Genomic DNA, 14,239 nt, shown 5'->3' with positions numbered 1-14,239 from the left:
CCCCGGGCATCCACCTCAGGTGTAGTCACTTGGCAGGTGACTGCGAGGGCCTCTAGACGCCTCGGGATGCCAGTGCTGTATTTGCATGTCCTGTCAAGCACTTAAACAGTAACGAACAAAAGGGAAAAAATAAGCCTGTCGGGAAATTTGGTTATGTTGAGGTGTGTCCCTGGGAAAGTCAAAGAAACAGGGACCCACCCTGGCCAGCCCTTCCGGAGCCTGCGGTCAGGCCTCCAAGTGGGAAGTGCATTCTGTCAGCACACTGAGGCCCTGAGCTGGGTCTTCCACGAGGTAGGCATCGTGATTCCATCACGCCTCTAAGTGGCAATGGCTTATCCAGACTCACTCAGAGCAGCACACACTCCGCTCCTGTGTCTGTCTGGTGGCACAGGGCGTGATGCTCCGGGCCACACCTGTGCCACTCAGGACGTGCCCTGCACAGCCTCTTTGGCATCTCCAGTGCACTTTGTGAAAATGTCTCCCAGGGATTTCCCTGGTGGTCCAGTGGCTAAGACTCCGTGCTCCCAATGCAGGGGGCCTGGGTTCGATCCCTGGTCCGGGAACTAGATCCAGCATGCCGCAACTAAGAGCCCGCATGCCGCAACTAAGACCAGGTAAAGACGAATAAATAAATATATTTTAAAAAATGTCTCCTGGGGGCTTCCCTGGTGGTGCAGTGGTTGAGAGTCTGCCTGCCGATGCAGGGGACGTGGGTTCGTGCCCCGGTCCGGGAGGATCCCACGTGCCGCGGAGCGGCTGAGCCCATGAGCCATGGCCGCTGAGCCTGCGCGTCCGGAGCCTGTGCTCCGCGACGGGAGAGGCCACAACAGTGAGAGGCCCACGTACTGCAAAAAAAAAAAGTCTCCTGGGTGCCTGCTCCTGGCCTGGAATCTGGATCTCCTGCTGGGTGGGCTTGTCCTGGTCCTGGTGGAGAATGCCGAGCCTGCTCCCCCTACCCATCAGCCCAAGAACCCGTGCACTAGGGGTTCCCTGACAGGGTTTCCCTGGGCAGCAGAGACTTGAGGAGTCTTGGGCTGGTGGCCACAAGCATCCAGAGAACTTCGCAAGCACCACGCAAGCTCCCAGGTCTTTGCAACCTCCCTGGCTCCCATGGTTGTCCCCTGTCGTCCCTCACTGCAGCTTGGAGGAACCGGGCTCCAAGGGGGATGAGACCTCAGGTCACCCCTGGGGCTCTGGACAGAGCTGGGACTCCATCCAGGGATCCTGGGCCTCTGCTAGGCCCCTGCCCTGCTGCAGTGACGGATTTGGCTGGAGAGACGTGACTTAGACGGGTGAGAGGACAGGCCATCCCAGGAAAAGTGCCTGGTGGGCAAGAGTCCGGGGTGAGCCCCCCACCCTGTCCTGTAACTGAGTGTCCGGGCTGCCCCAGGTGAGATCGAGCCTCAGGAGAGGCAGTCCTCTAATGGGGCCTCCGGGGCTCGGGACCACCAGAGCCCCACATGGTGTCCCTGCCACTCAGCCCTGGCTCTGCAGGAGGGACAGCCGAGCCCACAGAGGTGGAATGTGCCCAGGAATGTCCTGCCACACCCTCTGCCAGCGGGCACGTCCGTGGCCACCTGCCCTGCCCAGGCACGCTGGGACACGCTGGCGGGGTCCAGCCGCCCCTCCTTGCCCCCGCAGAACTCTGGTGTCCAGGACAGGCCAGTGCGGCCTCTGTTTTCCCCAGCACGCCTGGGATTTCTGCTCTCATGGGTCACTTCCGCTTGGGACAGCTGTGGGTGAAGGGCTCTCCTTCTGTGTCTTCTGCCTGAGCCCCTCGGGGCAGGGCCGGCCCTCCTCCTCCGTCTTGGTGCAGCTGGACACTGTAATGTGGTGTGGAGATCCCGCTGAGCCGGGCCCTGTTGTGATCTCATTTCAGCCCCGTTATAGCCCCACAAGGGCAGTTTTATTTCTCCATTTTACAGATGGGGAAAGAGAAACTCAGGTTGCACAAGGAGGCCGAGGGAACACGTAGTGGCAGACGCAGGATTCCACCCCAAATGGATCACCATTTTCAACTCTTCACACAGCCACCCAACCCCGTTCCTCCAGGCATCAGAGGTGCGGCCAGCAGACTTCTTCCCTGGCCGAGCCCTCCAGAACCCTGCCAGCCAGCCTGTGCAGCAGGGAGGCTCCAGGAGGGCTTTGTAGGGGCGGGGAGTGGTTTTAGCTGGGCTGTGAGGGGAGAGAGGCTTATCGAGGGGGTGATAATCCTGGCTGAGGGAGGGCACCCCCAGGAGAGCTTAGTGCGTCCAGGGAGCCTGAGTGGGCAGGGAGGGCGCAGGCAGGGCAGGGCAGGGACAGCCAGGCTCATGCAGGACTAACAACTCCCTCGTTGTGTACGTGGACCCAGGACTTTCCTAGGACACACCCAGTACGTGACAGGCTGGAGCCTGGAGCCAGGTGACCACACCCCCTCAGGGGTGTCCTGGATACCACACTGTCCTTGGGGCTTGCCTGTCGTCTCCCACCTTCTGCTTGAGGCTGCTGCGGGGTCCTTGGGGACCACCCTGTCTCAGGACAGAGGACAGATGGAGGCCGCGAGGGGAGCAGGGTTTGCCTGAGGCCCTGGAGCTGCACCCAGACCCTGTGTTTGATGTCCCAGCGGGGCTCGCTCTCCCACGTGGGCCCAGTGCCTCCCTGGGGGAGCCGTCGCCCTTGGACCCTGACCTTGGACCAAGTCACAGAGCAAGGGAGTGGGGCTTGTGGCTTGTGACGTGGCCAGCTTTGTAGCCAATGAGGAGCCCCTGTGGATTGGCAGGGGAACCCCCCTTGATGCTGTGGAAGTGAGGGCAGCCAGACATTGTGTACTGGCCCTCTGGGGCCTCGTCCCAGTGGCCCTGCCATATCCCTCTCAGCGGACCTGGACAGACCAGGGTGCCCTGTGGGTGGTCCAGTTGGTGGGGACAGGCCCCCGCGCTTGGGGTCTCCAGCCCATCTCTGTTCCCTGAGCCTGTCCTCCCAGTCTGGCTACGTCCTCAGGCTCCGAGCGCGAGTGCTGTCTGGGACCGGCCAGGGTCCTGGCTCCCAGGAGCTGAGGGGTGCTGGGATTATCCTAAGATGGTTGGTGTAGGCTCTCTTGGCCTTGGGTTTGCCTGGAGTTCAGCCTGGTTGTGGCAAGTTCTACTTGGATTTTCCAGCATTTGGCCTTGGGAGACGGCCGAGGTTCCAGACAGACATGGGGACGTCGTGCATTTCTTTCTCCTCTCCGGCCCTCTGGCCTGGGCCGGTTAGCTGGGAATCAGTGCCAAGTGGCCGTTGCCGTGAAGCCCACTTCTCCAGTGCCGTTGATGTCAATGTGGACGCAGGAGCCAGTGGTGTGGGTTGGATCCCGGCTATTCAGGTGGCCTCTGGGCCCTGCTCGGACACGGTCCTCCCTGAAGTCAGGGGCTGGGGGGCCTGGAGGTGCAGAGCTTGGAAGGGGTGGAAGCAAACCAGAGAGGGTGGGAGTGAGGCCAGGGCACCTGGTGGTCCTTTCCAGTGGGAGGGGAGCACTTTGTCCATGGAGAGGGTCAGTCTGTAAGGGGCCTGGGGACTGGGGGATGTAGGGGTTTTCCGTGCTGAGGCCTGTTGGAGCAGAGAAATCAGTCGTGTTTCCACAGTGTTTGCCTGCTTTTCTTTATGATTTATATTTTATCGTTAAGGAGGGGAGAAGAGATCCTCCCCTCCCCACCCCCGCACCAAATAGAAAGGAAATCCAGCTGAATCTGACACTTTGAGCTTATTCTCTGCTTTTCGTGTGTTCACCAGGTGTGGAAGTATGCTGACAGGTGGAAGTGGGGACTCTGTGTCCACACGCACCACAACTGCAGACACCTGGCCCACACGCCCGTCCTCGGCACCGAGCCTCTCGCAGACACGCGGGGGCCGTTCCCCCAGACTGTTTCTGACAAACAAGCAGCCACCTTGCCCTGCCTTGGGGCAGGGCCGGGCAGCGGCTCTGAATGGCGGGTACCGGCCCATTTGGGCAAGGTGGGTGCGGTCCAAGAGACGGGCCTTGTTTGGGGAAAGCTGGGGTTTTGGGTGCAAAGCAGCCCCGGCCCCGCCTTGGGTCACCCACAAGGCCCGGCAGTGTTCTCCCATGGAGCGAGGACCCCAGGCCAGCCTCCACCAGGCAGGCGGGGAGCCCTGCAAACCTTTAGAACAGCGAGATGTTTCCCAGGGATTTCCCCCTGCCTGTGTTTATGAGCCCGCCTACCAGCCCCGGGAAAAGGCCTGAACAGCCGACTGGCCACAGGCAGATGTCTGGCACATGTGTGGCCTGTTTGCCGTTCAAGGGTTGGCCCTGCCTGATGTTTTCACGTCTTGTGCTCGTGTGTAACTCGTGTGTAATAATTTGGTGATTATTAAATGCAGGAACCCGGTAGAGGGGTTTTTTTTTTGTCTGCACAGTTTTGCAAAGTGCCATTTTTTTTGTGATGCATAAGCCTTGTTCCTGCCAATAGGAGAAAAGGAAAGTCAAAAAGGACTTTGGTGGAGAAACATTACAATGATTTTAATATGGAGATGGTGTGGGAGGGGGACTTCTTTTTTTGAAAATCTGAGTGACCATTTCAGTAAGAGTTTTTGGCCTGTGAGTCATCCTCTTCATTCCTAACTTAGAGTGTCCTTTCCTTTTAAAATAAACACACACACATATTTTTTGATAGTACATTCACATGTTCAAAAATTAAAACAGTATACAGGGAAAGTGTTGCTCCCATCCCTCCCATCCCCCGTGGCCTCAGGTTAACTCCTTATTTGTTTCCTGTGATCCTTCTAGAAATCCTTTATAAAAATACAAGCAAATAAGAAGGTTCTTCTTTTATTCTCCTTTCATATATGAAAGATAGCATGTTAACGTCTAGTTTTCTGAAACTTGCTGCCTTAAATAACAGACCCTGGAAGTGTTTCTGTGTCAGAGCCGAGCCACTGCCGCCTTTTTTCCAGCACCAGGAGGGTCTGTTGTGTGGACGTGCCCACTTTCATTCCCAGGCCCCGGCTGCGGACTCCCAAGCCGGGGGCAGTCCTCTCAGCTGTGAACTGTGTTGCCTGTGGATCCTTTCAGACTTGCAGGTGTACCCTCTGTGGGCACATCCTGCCACTAGGGTGGCGGGTTGCAGGTTGTACGCACTTGTCGTCTTGGAGGATATTGCCCAGGTGACACTGAGGGGGCCCCACACCACCGACGGGTGCCTCAGGCGGTCCGTTTCCCCACCGCCGCCTCGACAGATTCTGGTCAAATGTGGATTTTGCCAACCGGATAGGTGAAAGATGGTTTCTCTGTGTCATCTTAGTTAGCATTTTTCTAATCAGTTGAGCATCTTATAGTTAAAGGTCATTCGTATGTCCTCTGCTGTATTCATTTGCCCTTAAAAAAAATTGAGGTGTCACTCTTTTTCTCGATTCTATATTAGATTAGTTTTTGCCTTGCTATGAGTTGCAAATGTTTATTTCTAATTTGTTCTTTGTGTTTTGACTTTGCTTTTGGCGTTCTTCAACAGCTTTGTAATTCACATGCTATGCAATTCACCCATTGAAAGCAAACAATTTTCGTGGTTTTTAGTATGTTCACGGAATTGTGCAATCATCACCACAGTCAATTTTGGAATATTTTCATCATCCCCCCAAAAAAACCTCATACCCATTGCCAGTCACTATTCACCCTTAGCCACCCCAGCCTCAGGCAGCCACTAATCTACTTTCTGTCTCTCTGGATCTGCCTGTCCTGGGTATTTCATATAAATGGAGTCATACAGTAATGTGGTCTCTCGTTGACTGGCTTCTTTCACTGAGCAGCGTAATGTTTTCAAGGTTCGTCCATGTTGTAGCATGTGTCAGTAACTCCATTCCTTTTTTTTTTTTTTTTTTTATTTTATATTTTTGGTGGCATTGGGTCTTTGTTGCTGCGCGTGGGCTTTCTTTAGTTGCGGCGAGCGGGGGCTACCCTTCTTTGCAGTACGCCTGCTTCTCACTGCGGTGGCTTCTCTTGTTGCGGAGCATGGGCTCTAGGCGTACGGGCCTCAGTAGTTGTGGCACGTGGGCTCAGTAGTTGTGGCTCACGGGCTCTAGAGCTCAGGCTCAGTAGTTGTGGCGCACGGGCCCAGTTGCTCCGCGGCATGTGGGACCTTCCTGGACCAGGAATTGAACCTGTGTCCCCTGCATTGGCAGGAGGATTCTTAACCACTGCGCCACCAGGGAAGTCCCTCCATTCCTTTTAATGGCCGAAAAATAATCCTGCCACATTTTATTTATCCATTTGCTAATTGGTAGACATTTGGGTTGTTCCCTCTTTTTGGATATTACGAATACTACTGCTGTGAACGTTGATGTGCATGTTTTTGTATGGGCATGTGTTTTCATTTCTCTTGGGTACATAGCTAGGGGTGGAATTGCTGGGTCCCGTGGTAACTCCGTGTTTTAACATTTTGAGAAACTGCCAGTCTGTTCTCCAAAGCGACTGCACAATTTTACAATCCCACCAGTGCTTTTAGCGTTTTTTTGACGTGTATACATTTTTTATCAAATTTATTAATTCTTTTATGGCTCTGAATGTTGGATTTTAGAAAGGCTATAAAGGAATTCTCCTATGTTTCCTTCTAGTGTTTTTATGGTTTTATATTGCAGTATTTGGTTTATGTGGAGCTTATCCTGTATGTGGTATGAATATGGAGCCAACATTTTTTTTTCTTTTTTTTTGCGGTACGCGGGCCTCTCACTGTCGTGGCCTCTCCCGTTGCGGAGCACAGGCTCTGGACACGCAGGTTCGGCGGCCATGGCTCACGGGCCCAGCCGCTCCACGGCATGTGGGATCTTCCCGGACCGGGGCACGAACCCGTGTCCCCTGCATCGGCAGGCAGACTCTCAACCACTGCGCCACCAGGGAAGCCCTTTTTTTCTTTTTTTAATATGTCTACCCACTGGTCTCTCTACCAGCTATTGAAAATTCCATCTTTTTCTCTCTGCTTTGAGATTCCACCTTTATCATATGCTAACCTGGGGCTATTTCAGAACATTCTCTTCTATTTCATTAGTCTCTGTGTGTCCTCATGTAGTAGTATACTCCTAATTTTGAGGCTTTGTAGTATGTTTTAGCATCTGGTAAGACTAGTCTGTCCTAATAGTTCTTCGCAGAGGCTTCCTGATTATTCTCATCTGTTTATTTTTCCAATGAAAACTTGAGAATCAGCTTGTCTTGAGATGGGGGAGGGCTGCTGTAGACGTTGTAGATTGGGATTGTGTTAGACTTCTGAATTAACTTGGGGAGAATTCACACCTTTTTGAGGTTGAGTCTTCCTGTCCACAGACAGGATGTCTCTCCCTTTGTTCAAGCCCACATTTGTGCTCTGTAAGGTTTTCTTCCTATCTCTTTTCTCTAGCTCTTATATTTTTATTCCTAGAGATTTCACCTTTCGTGTTGCTGGCATGTCTTCTGGCTCCTTTGAAAGCAGGTTTTGGTTAAAAAGGACAGTGGGTTTGACCATCTAGAGTATAGATTCTGTTCCCAAAGCCGAGCCCCTGACCCCTTGGCTGTGCAGTGCTGTCCACGGAGAGCCACGGGCCCCCCACCTTAGCCTGAGCACGGCGGGGTGGGCGCAGGGGGGAGGAGGGAGCTCAGGTTAGCCAAGCGCCTCCTTGGCCTCCTACATGGTCCCAATGCAATTAACCCTCCAAACAATTCTGTGGCTTCATTGGGGCTCATATTAGCCTCATTGTACAAATGAGAAACTGAGGCTGAGAAATTTCAGGACTTCCCAGGGCCCCCAGAGGGCCAGGGTTCCAGCCCAGGCTTGTCCAGCCTCTTCTAGGCCGCTATCCTGCCTGAGGATCGAATGTTCTCCCGAGCTCGACCCGGAAGCCAAGAGGAATGGTTGCACATCAACCAGCTGTGGGATTTGGGGCAAGTCTCTTCCCTTCTCTCGGCCTCCGTCTGCCTATCTGCAGATAAGGCTGTTAGACTGATTGGCAATTTGCCCGTTTTTCCAAAAAGCATCCCCTTTCTCTGGAAGCCAATATCCGAACAGAGAATGGAGGGCTGGGCTGAGAGGGTCCCAATACTCTGCAGTCCTGTCTCCCTGTGCCTTGACATGGCCCTTGGAGCACCCAGCTCCAGCCAGCTGAACAAAACCCAGGGCCCGCCGTCCCCTCTGGGGCCTTGGAGCCACCTTCAGTGCCCCCAGTCCTGGTGCAGAAGCCGCCCCCAGGGTCCCCATGCGTCCCGGCAGTGCGTTAGCCTTGGTCCCCCCGCCAGCGCCCTGTGTGCTTTGGAAAGGTCCCTCGACTTCTGTCAGGCAGAGAATTCCCTCCACGGCAAGCTGAGAGCGAGGTGTCCTTCCAAGCCCTGTCCTGAGTGTGTGCCGGCCAGGATGCACGCTGCAGAAAGAAAATGTTTGTTTTCTAACTGTGAGCTTGCCGGGAGGCCCCTTGCCATTCATCGGCTTCCGCACCTTCTGTGTCCAGGCGGGCCATCTGCCACCCGGGGCCTGGTGCAGAAACAGCGTTTGCCACAATGTGGCCTGGGCAGAGGGGGGCTCCAGACCACGGGGTTGGCCACCATTCAGAGCACGTGCCCACAGCGTCCCGGGACCTTAGGGCTGTGCGGACACACAGTCCAGCCCCCGGGGGCTAACCCAGTGGGTCCTTCCTTCCCACCCCACCGGGCTGCACTAGCGCCCTCTGTGAGCCGGCCCCTGAGCCAGGTGGTGGGGTGCGGGGTCGGGGCTGCAGGGCACCAGCAGGGGACACCTGGGCTCAGGCTTGCTTCTGCAGGGGATGACGCTCCTGCAGGGGTCTAGTGGATGAGGAGACGCCTGCCAGGTGACGGGTGCTCAGGAAGCAGTTGTGGCCTCTGTGGCAGTGAGCTGAGGGAAAAGGCCCAGGAAGGCAGGGGCTTCCTAGTAACTGCCAGGGCCATCCTTCCACCCCTCAGATACGTCCTGCCCTCCCCTGGCTGTTTGATTCTAGAACCTGTGATCTGGGAAGAACCTCAAGTGTCCAGTGCCAAGTCCGAGGTGCTCCCTGGGCCCCAGAGGCTCCTCCATTCAGGCAACTTCATTTTCTGCTTTCAGGCCTCGGCGACCCAGCTTCCCTATCTGGGTTGTAAGTGGCCGGCGTTGCCCTTCTTCCTGAGGTAGGGAAGCAGTCCGGGCTTAAAAGGGCTGCGTCTTGTGGGGTCCAAAGGTAATGAGCATGTCACAGAAACGGGCTGGGCCCGACACAGAGCCGAGTGAGCAGGAAGTGAAGCTGGGCAGGGCCTGAGCACGGTGATGGGATGCCGGGAGTGAGGGGCCAGCTGCGCCCGCTGCCCTCGGTCACCTCCAGCACCTGCCTGACACCCGCCACCAGACCCGCAGCACCGAGCCGGGGCAGCCCACCACCTGACCCCTTGGGCTCTGGGGCTTCCTATGAGAGACAGTCCAGCCTTCATGGGAAACTCCGATTTACCAAAGATGGATTAAAGATAGGCCCCAAATAAGCCGGTGCCTTTTTCTCTTTCCTGAGATAGTTTAAAAAACAAAACAAAACCGCCACCCCAGGAAACCACATGCCTCACCGCCCTGGTTGTCTCTGTGCCAGCTTCCAGCACAAGTGAGACTTAGAAAATTTCCAGGCCCCTCGCCACTCTCATGGCCTGGTGTTTTCTTGATACTTGGAGAACTCTGCTCTCATGAAAGTGTCTGCTTGGGGGAGGAAATGCCTCCGCTTAGCCAGGGCTCTAGCCCAGCAGCTTGCAGAGTGGCTGCAAGGCTCCAGAAGCCTGGGCCAGGCGTGGACCCGGTCTGCTCGTTCTCCCTGGCTGGTTGGGCTTGTTTATGCCCCTCTTTCTAGAGGGATCTGAGGTGGTTCCCTAAAAATCAGTAACACAGAGAGATCCATGAATTGGATTACAAAGAGGGAGATAGCGTTAGAAAGAGGAGAAGCAAATGAGCCAGCCTCGAAGGATGGTGCCAGAAGAGGGGAGCTGGGGGACTCTGTCACACCTCTTGTCCGAGAAGGGGAAGCACACGTGTGCCTTGGGGAGACGTGTTCTGTCCCAGCACGATGCTGAGAGGAAGTTTCACGTGGGCACAACGATGAGGCCCCCGGGCTGAGCAAGGAGAGGTCCCCAGCAACCACTGATCCCCAGTGAACGCAAGGCAGGCTGGTCCTGACAGGTGGACTCCTGACGGGATCTGACGGCCAGCCTCTGAGCGGCACCTGGCGTTCCTGTTCTGGAAGGAACAGCAGTACCGATGAGCAGGTGACACACAGTGCTTTCATCTCCCGTCTTAGGTCGGTTCCTTGGAAGCAGAGCTTCAGCCGGGAATCGGGTCCCAGAGATTAGGAGGCCCTTGGGAGAAACCTGTAGGAAGTGAGGGAAGCAGACAGGCCAGGGAAGGAGCCCTCAGCCTAACCCAGGGGGGCCCAGCAGTGTGAAGAGCACCTGGGATTTGACCCCCCAGGCCTGGGTCAGCTCCGGAACCCGTTATCGGCCAGTCACTGGCTGTGGGTTGCCCCGGGAGGAAGGGGCAGGGGAGCTGTGCCAGGCGCTGGGGAACAGGCTTCCATGGGTGGGGCCCCAGCAGCCCCGCTTCGCATCCATTTTCTCGTGGGACCCTTGCAATGGCCCAGGGAGGCAGCCAGGCCAGTGACGACTGTTCATTTCCCAAATGAGGCGACTCTTGTCAGTGGAGGAGCCAGTCTTGGGCGAGTTCCTCCGACCCCAGACCCTGCGTCCTGCGCTCCTCCCCTATGCCACGCGCACCACGCACCCGAGGCCTTCCCGGTTCGAGGGTAGGATGGGGCCCAGGGAGACGGGGGTGAGGAAAACAGCCTGGGAAAGGGGGCTGCCGCTGCCTGCTCTCGGCCACGGCACCCCACAGTCTGCCTTGCCCTTGGCCCCGGGCTGGCACTTGGGGAGGGGACGGAGCTCATGGCCCAAGGCTCGGCAGGGTGGCTGGTGGTCGGCGTGCACAGAAGGACGGGGCCGAGTCCGTTAAGTTAATGTGAGGTTCCCGAGGGGGGATTTGGTTTTCAGATTGCAGCTCGAGGCAGAGGTGCCCTCAGCTGGCGAGGGGCTGCGTCCTCAGCCTCTTCACAGTGTGGGCGCTTGGGGCTGGGTGTGGACGGCGGGGGTGCATGGGAGCCGGGCCCGGCCCTCGGGGTGCTCTCACTACCCGGGTCTCGTGGGCCTCTGTCTGCAATGAGGGCTGCACAGAGTTCCAGCGGGGCTGAGCCCAGGGCCTGGCCAGGGGCCTGCCACCCAGAAGGAGGGGATGGGAGCAGATATCTGCACCGAAGGGCTGTGCAGAGAAGGGGCCGTTGCTCCTGACTTGGGGAGGCTGGGTGGGTGGGCTGAGACACTGCTGCCTGTACCTGAGGCCTGGCAGTTCTGATGGAAGCAACTTGACTTTCAGGGGCTCCATTCCAAAGTCGCTCCAGACTCTAGGACTGGGGTGCTGAGCAGTGTCTCCAGCCACTAGCCTGAGGCCACACGGATGGTCCTCTCTGAGATTTGTTACCTGGGCAGGCTCGTGCCCAAGTAGGCGGCCCATCCCTGGGCCAGGGCCGGGTCTGGCATAGGGGGGACTGTCTGTCCCAAAGCAGCCATTTCACCCTGGAAAGATGTTCACACAGTGCTTTGAATTTGTTCGAAGCTTTGCAGCTTTGCCCAGACGTTTTTGAGGGCACACAGGCCTCCAGGCCTCCAGCAGGCCTGTGCAGCATTCTTGCATGGGAGCTGGGCTTTGGGGAGCGCGAGCCGCCAGGAGAGGCTGGGCGGGACCCTGCCCCCAGGGCCGCGCCCTGGATGCCAACACAGGATGGGCCCTCCTGGGATGGAGCCTGGGCAGGACACACACTGCCCCTTTGTGCAGGTCACATTCCTCCCCGGCAGGTGGGGCATGCCACCGGCTGGGACATTCAGCAGGTTTTCACTGTGGCTGAAACAGCTGAGTTTTGAGTCAACAACGTTTTCAACGTGACACTGGCTTTGTAGCCAAGGAGTAGGTGCCTTTGAGGACTGTCAGAGGGTGGGGTTCAGTGGCATCCTGGGGTTTGCTTGTGAGAACATTCACCAACCAAACCTTGCAGCTTCTTGCCCTGCTGCAAAGCAAAAAGGACCCAGTTATTCCAGACATTCAGAACGGCGGTCGCCCGGGTGCCCTTGGCCCAGCCCTTATTTGTCAGAGGTTGGAAGGTCTTGTCTGAAGCCATCAGGCCTGTGTGTGGCGGAACCCAGGACTGTAACAGCCTCTCTGACCTCAGCCCTCGCCAGGGCACACTTGGGGCAAAAGCTGCATCTCTGAAAGGTTCCCGCAAACTGGGGTCCCCAGTACCCTGCTGCTGGCTGGCTGCTGTTTAACATGACTAGTGCCCAGACACACACTGTCACGTTTGCCATGAAGTCAGGCACCCGCCTGCACCTTAGTTAACACATGTTCTTGGGGCTGAGGGCATCAGGGTCTTGGCATATGCCCTGTGACCCATTCACAGCACGTTGGGTTTACGCTGGGCGCTATTATTTGTAACGGGTCACACTGCCATTCGCGGAAATCCCTTATACACCGCTGCTTCTATAGGCCCGGGCTGAGCCATCCTCCCTCTTTCTTGTCTCTCTACCCAGTTCTCCTTTCGTCCTGGCTCAGGTCTAGGCCAGTCAGGAGAGTGGCTGGGAGGCAGAAGGGGCCCCAGGGACCCTCCCAGCGCAGGCATCTGGGGCCTCTGCCCACACACAGCGTTAGGTTTGTGTTCTGACCTGAGGACACAGAGGCTCTTGGGGGCCGTTTTGCACGAGGACCTGCCTCCGGCCCTCTGCTGTGGCAGCGGAGGGGACGTGCCCTGTGAGGCCTGGGGCCTCAGCGAGCCCCACGTGGCCCAGGAGGGGCACCGCGAGGGTCCCCAGTCTGGCTCCCACCACGACCTGGGCCAGCATCTCAGGTCTGATTGGTGGCCCAGCCCTTCTTTCCTCAATCCCAGGGCCCCCCACTCCGCCAGTACCCCAGCCTCCCTTTCTCAGTTAATCGAAGGATTCCAAGACGAGCAAACCCATCAGAGCGGTTTCCGCTGTGGCGCCGGTGGGGACGGTGAGCGCACGCACGGCAGGCCCGGACACTTCCCTCTAGAGAGAGCGCCTTTCGTTTTCCATCTGCCAAGCCTGATGCAGCAGCTTGCTCACTGTGACAGCCGGTGGTCACCTTTATTTCAAAGTGACATACGGACACTGCCGCCTGTGAAAGGACCGGGGCCCTCAGGACAGGCCTGTGACCTTGGCATTGGCAGACGTGCGGTGCTCCCCACGCCCCCAAGTCCCCAGCGTGTGCAGGGAGGAAGCCAGAGCCCAGACTCCCTCCAGCTGCCTTCGACACACGTCTCTCCTGTCTCGTCCCGAGAAGGCACAGCATTGCTGCTGGTCCTGTTGGGGACCGGTGGGGCTGGGCCATGGGCACCCTCGTCTGCATAGCTCTCCGTCCTGACTCTGTGCTCAGCCGGGAGAGCTGGTGTGTAGCTGAACCCGTCGGTGCGCAGTGCCGGGCCTGCCCCCTTTTGTGAGTGGGTGGCCCCAAGCACCCTTGGGCCGTGTTCAAGCTCTGCCCGCCACGGGCAGGCCCTAGGCTGCCTCCTCCAGGCTGGCCCCTTGCAGAGGTAGAGCCTACGGGTGCGGAGCCCTGGGCAGCCACATTCTCTCACGGGGGCCTCAAAGGGCCCTGTGGGACAGGCAGGGACCATCACTCACCTCTTACAGATGAGGCAGCCGAGGCCTAGGGAGGCTGAGGGGTGTCTCCGCGGCCCCCAGCTGTGAGCCCGGCCCCTTCCCCAGCAGGGCTACAGCATCCGTCACCTGAGTGCCTGTTGAGGGCACAGGAGCCCAGGGCTCACGTGGAAACCGGCCCCCTGGGTGGCTGTGATGTGCACCACGTGGACGTCAAGCCAACCCTCCTGGCCCATGTCCCCTCCTATCACGGCGACAGGGTGGCATGGGCACCGTGCCCCCTTTGTGCAGCAGTGCGGCCTGGCGGTGTTTCCGTTTGCATCAGTAAATCCACTCCTGCCGTGTTTTTCTAATGGCTAAAGAGGCTTCCCTTGTCTGAAAAGACATGCTTTATGGAACCCTTATCGCAGGGAATCTGGGTCACTTCTTTTCAATTTAACAGCGTGACGAAGAACGTTCATGTCACTGAATTTCTGCATGCGTCCGGATTGTTTCCTTCAGATAGAAATTCTAGAAGTGAAATTGCCTGATGAAGTTTCAGATCCGTTTTCAGGAAGGTTGTGTGTGAAG

The 14,239-nt window shown here is 57.2% G+C and overlaps 1 protein-coding gene across 2 annotated transcripts in view; it reads left to right on the top strand.

The window, feature by feature from the left end:
* FAM53B (family with sequence similarity 53 member B) overlaps positions 1 to 14,239 on the top strand; it is a 77,994-nt gene that overhangs the window by 59,189 nt on the left and 4,566 nt on the right. Inside the window, exon 4 of one of the 2 annotated variants that reach the window (XM_089898319.1) lies at positions 3,751 to 3,972. The exons of the other annotated variant lie outside the window; for it this stretch is intronic. Coding sequence (XP_089754445.1) covers positions 3,751 to 3,972 — 222 coding nt within the window. The remainder of the gene's footprint in view (positions 1 to 3,750; positions 3,973 to 14,239) is intronic. 2 annotated transcript variants of the gene reach the window in all.

Source organism: Delphinapterus leucas, chromosome 16, assembly GCF_059928025.1.
Source record: "Delphinapterus leucas isolate spDelLeu-1000000601 "Yukka" chromosome 16, BTC_Dleu_Yukka2, whole genome shotgun sequence".
NCBI lineage: Eukaryota > Metazoa > Chordata > Mammalia > Artiodactyla > Monodontidae > Delphinapterus > Delphinapterus leucas.
This window is presented reverse-complemented; position numbering and strand designations above follow the sequence as displayed.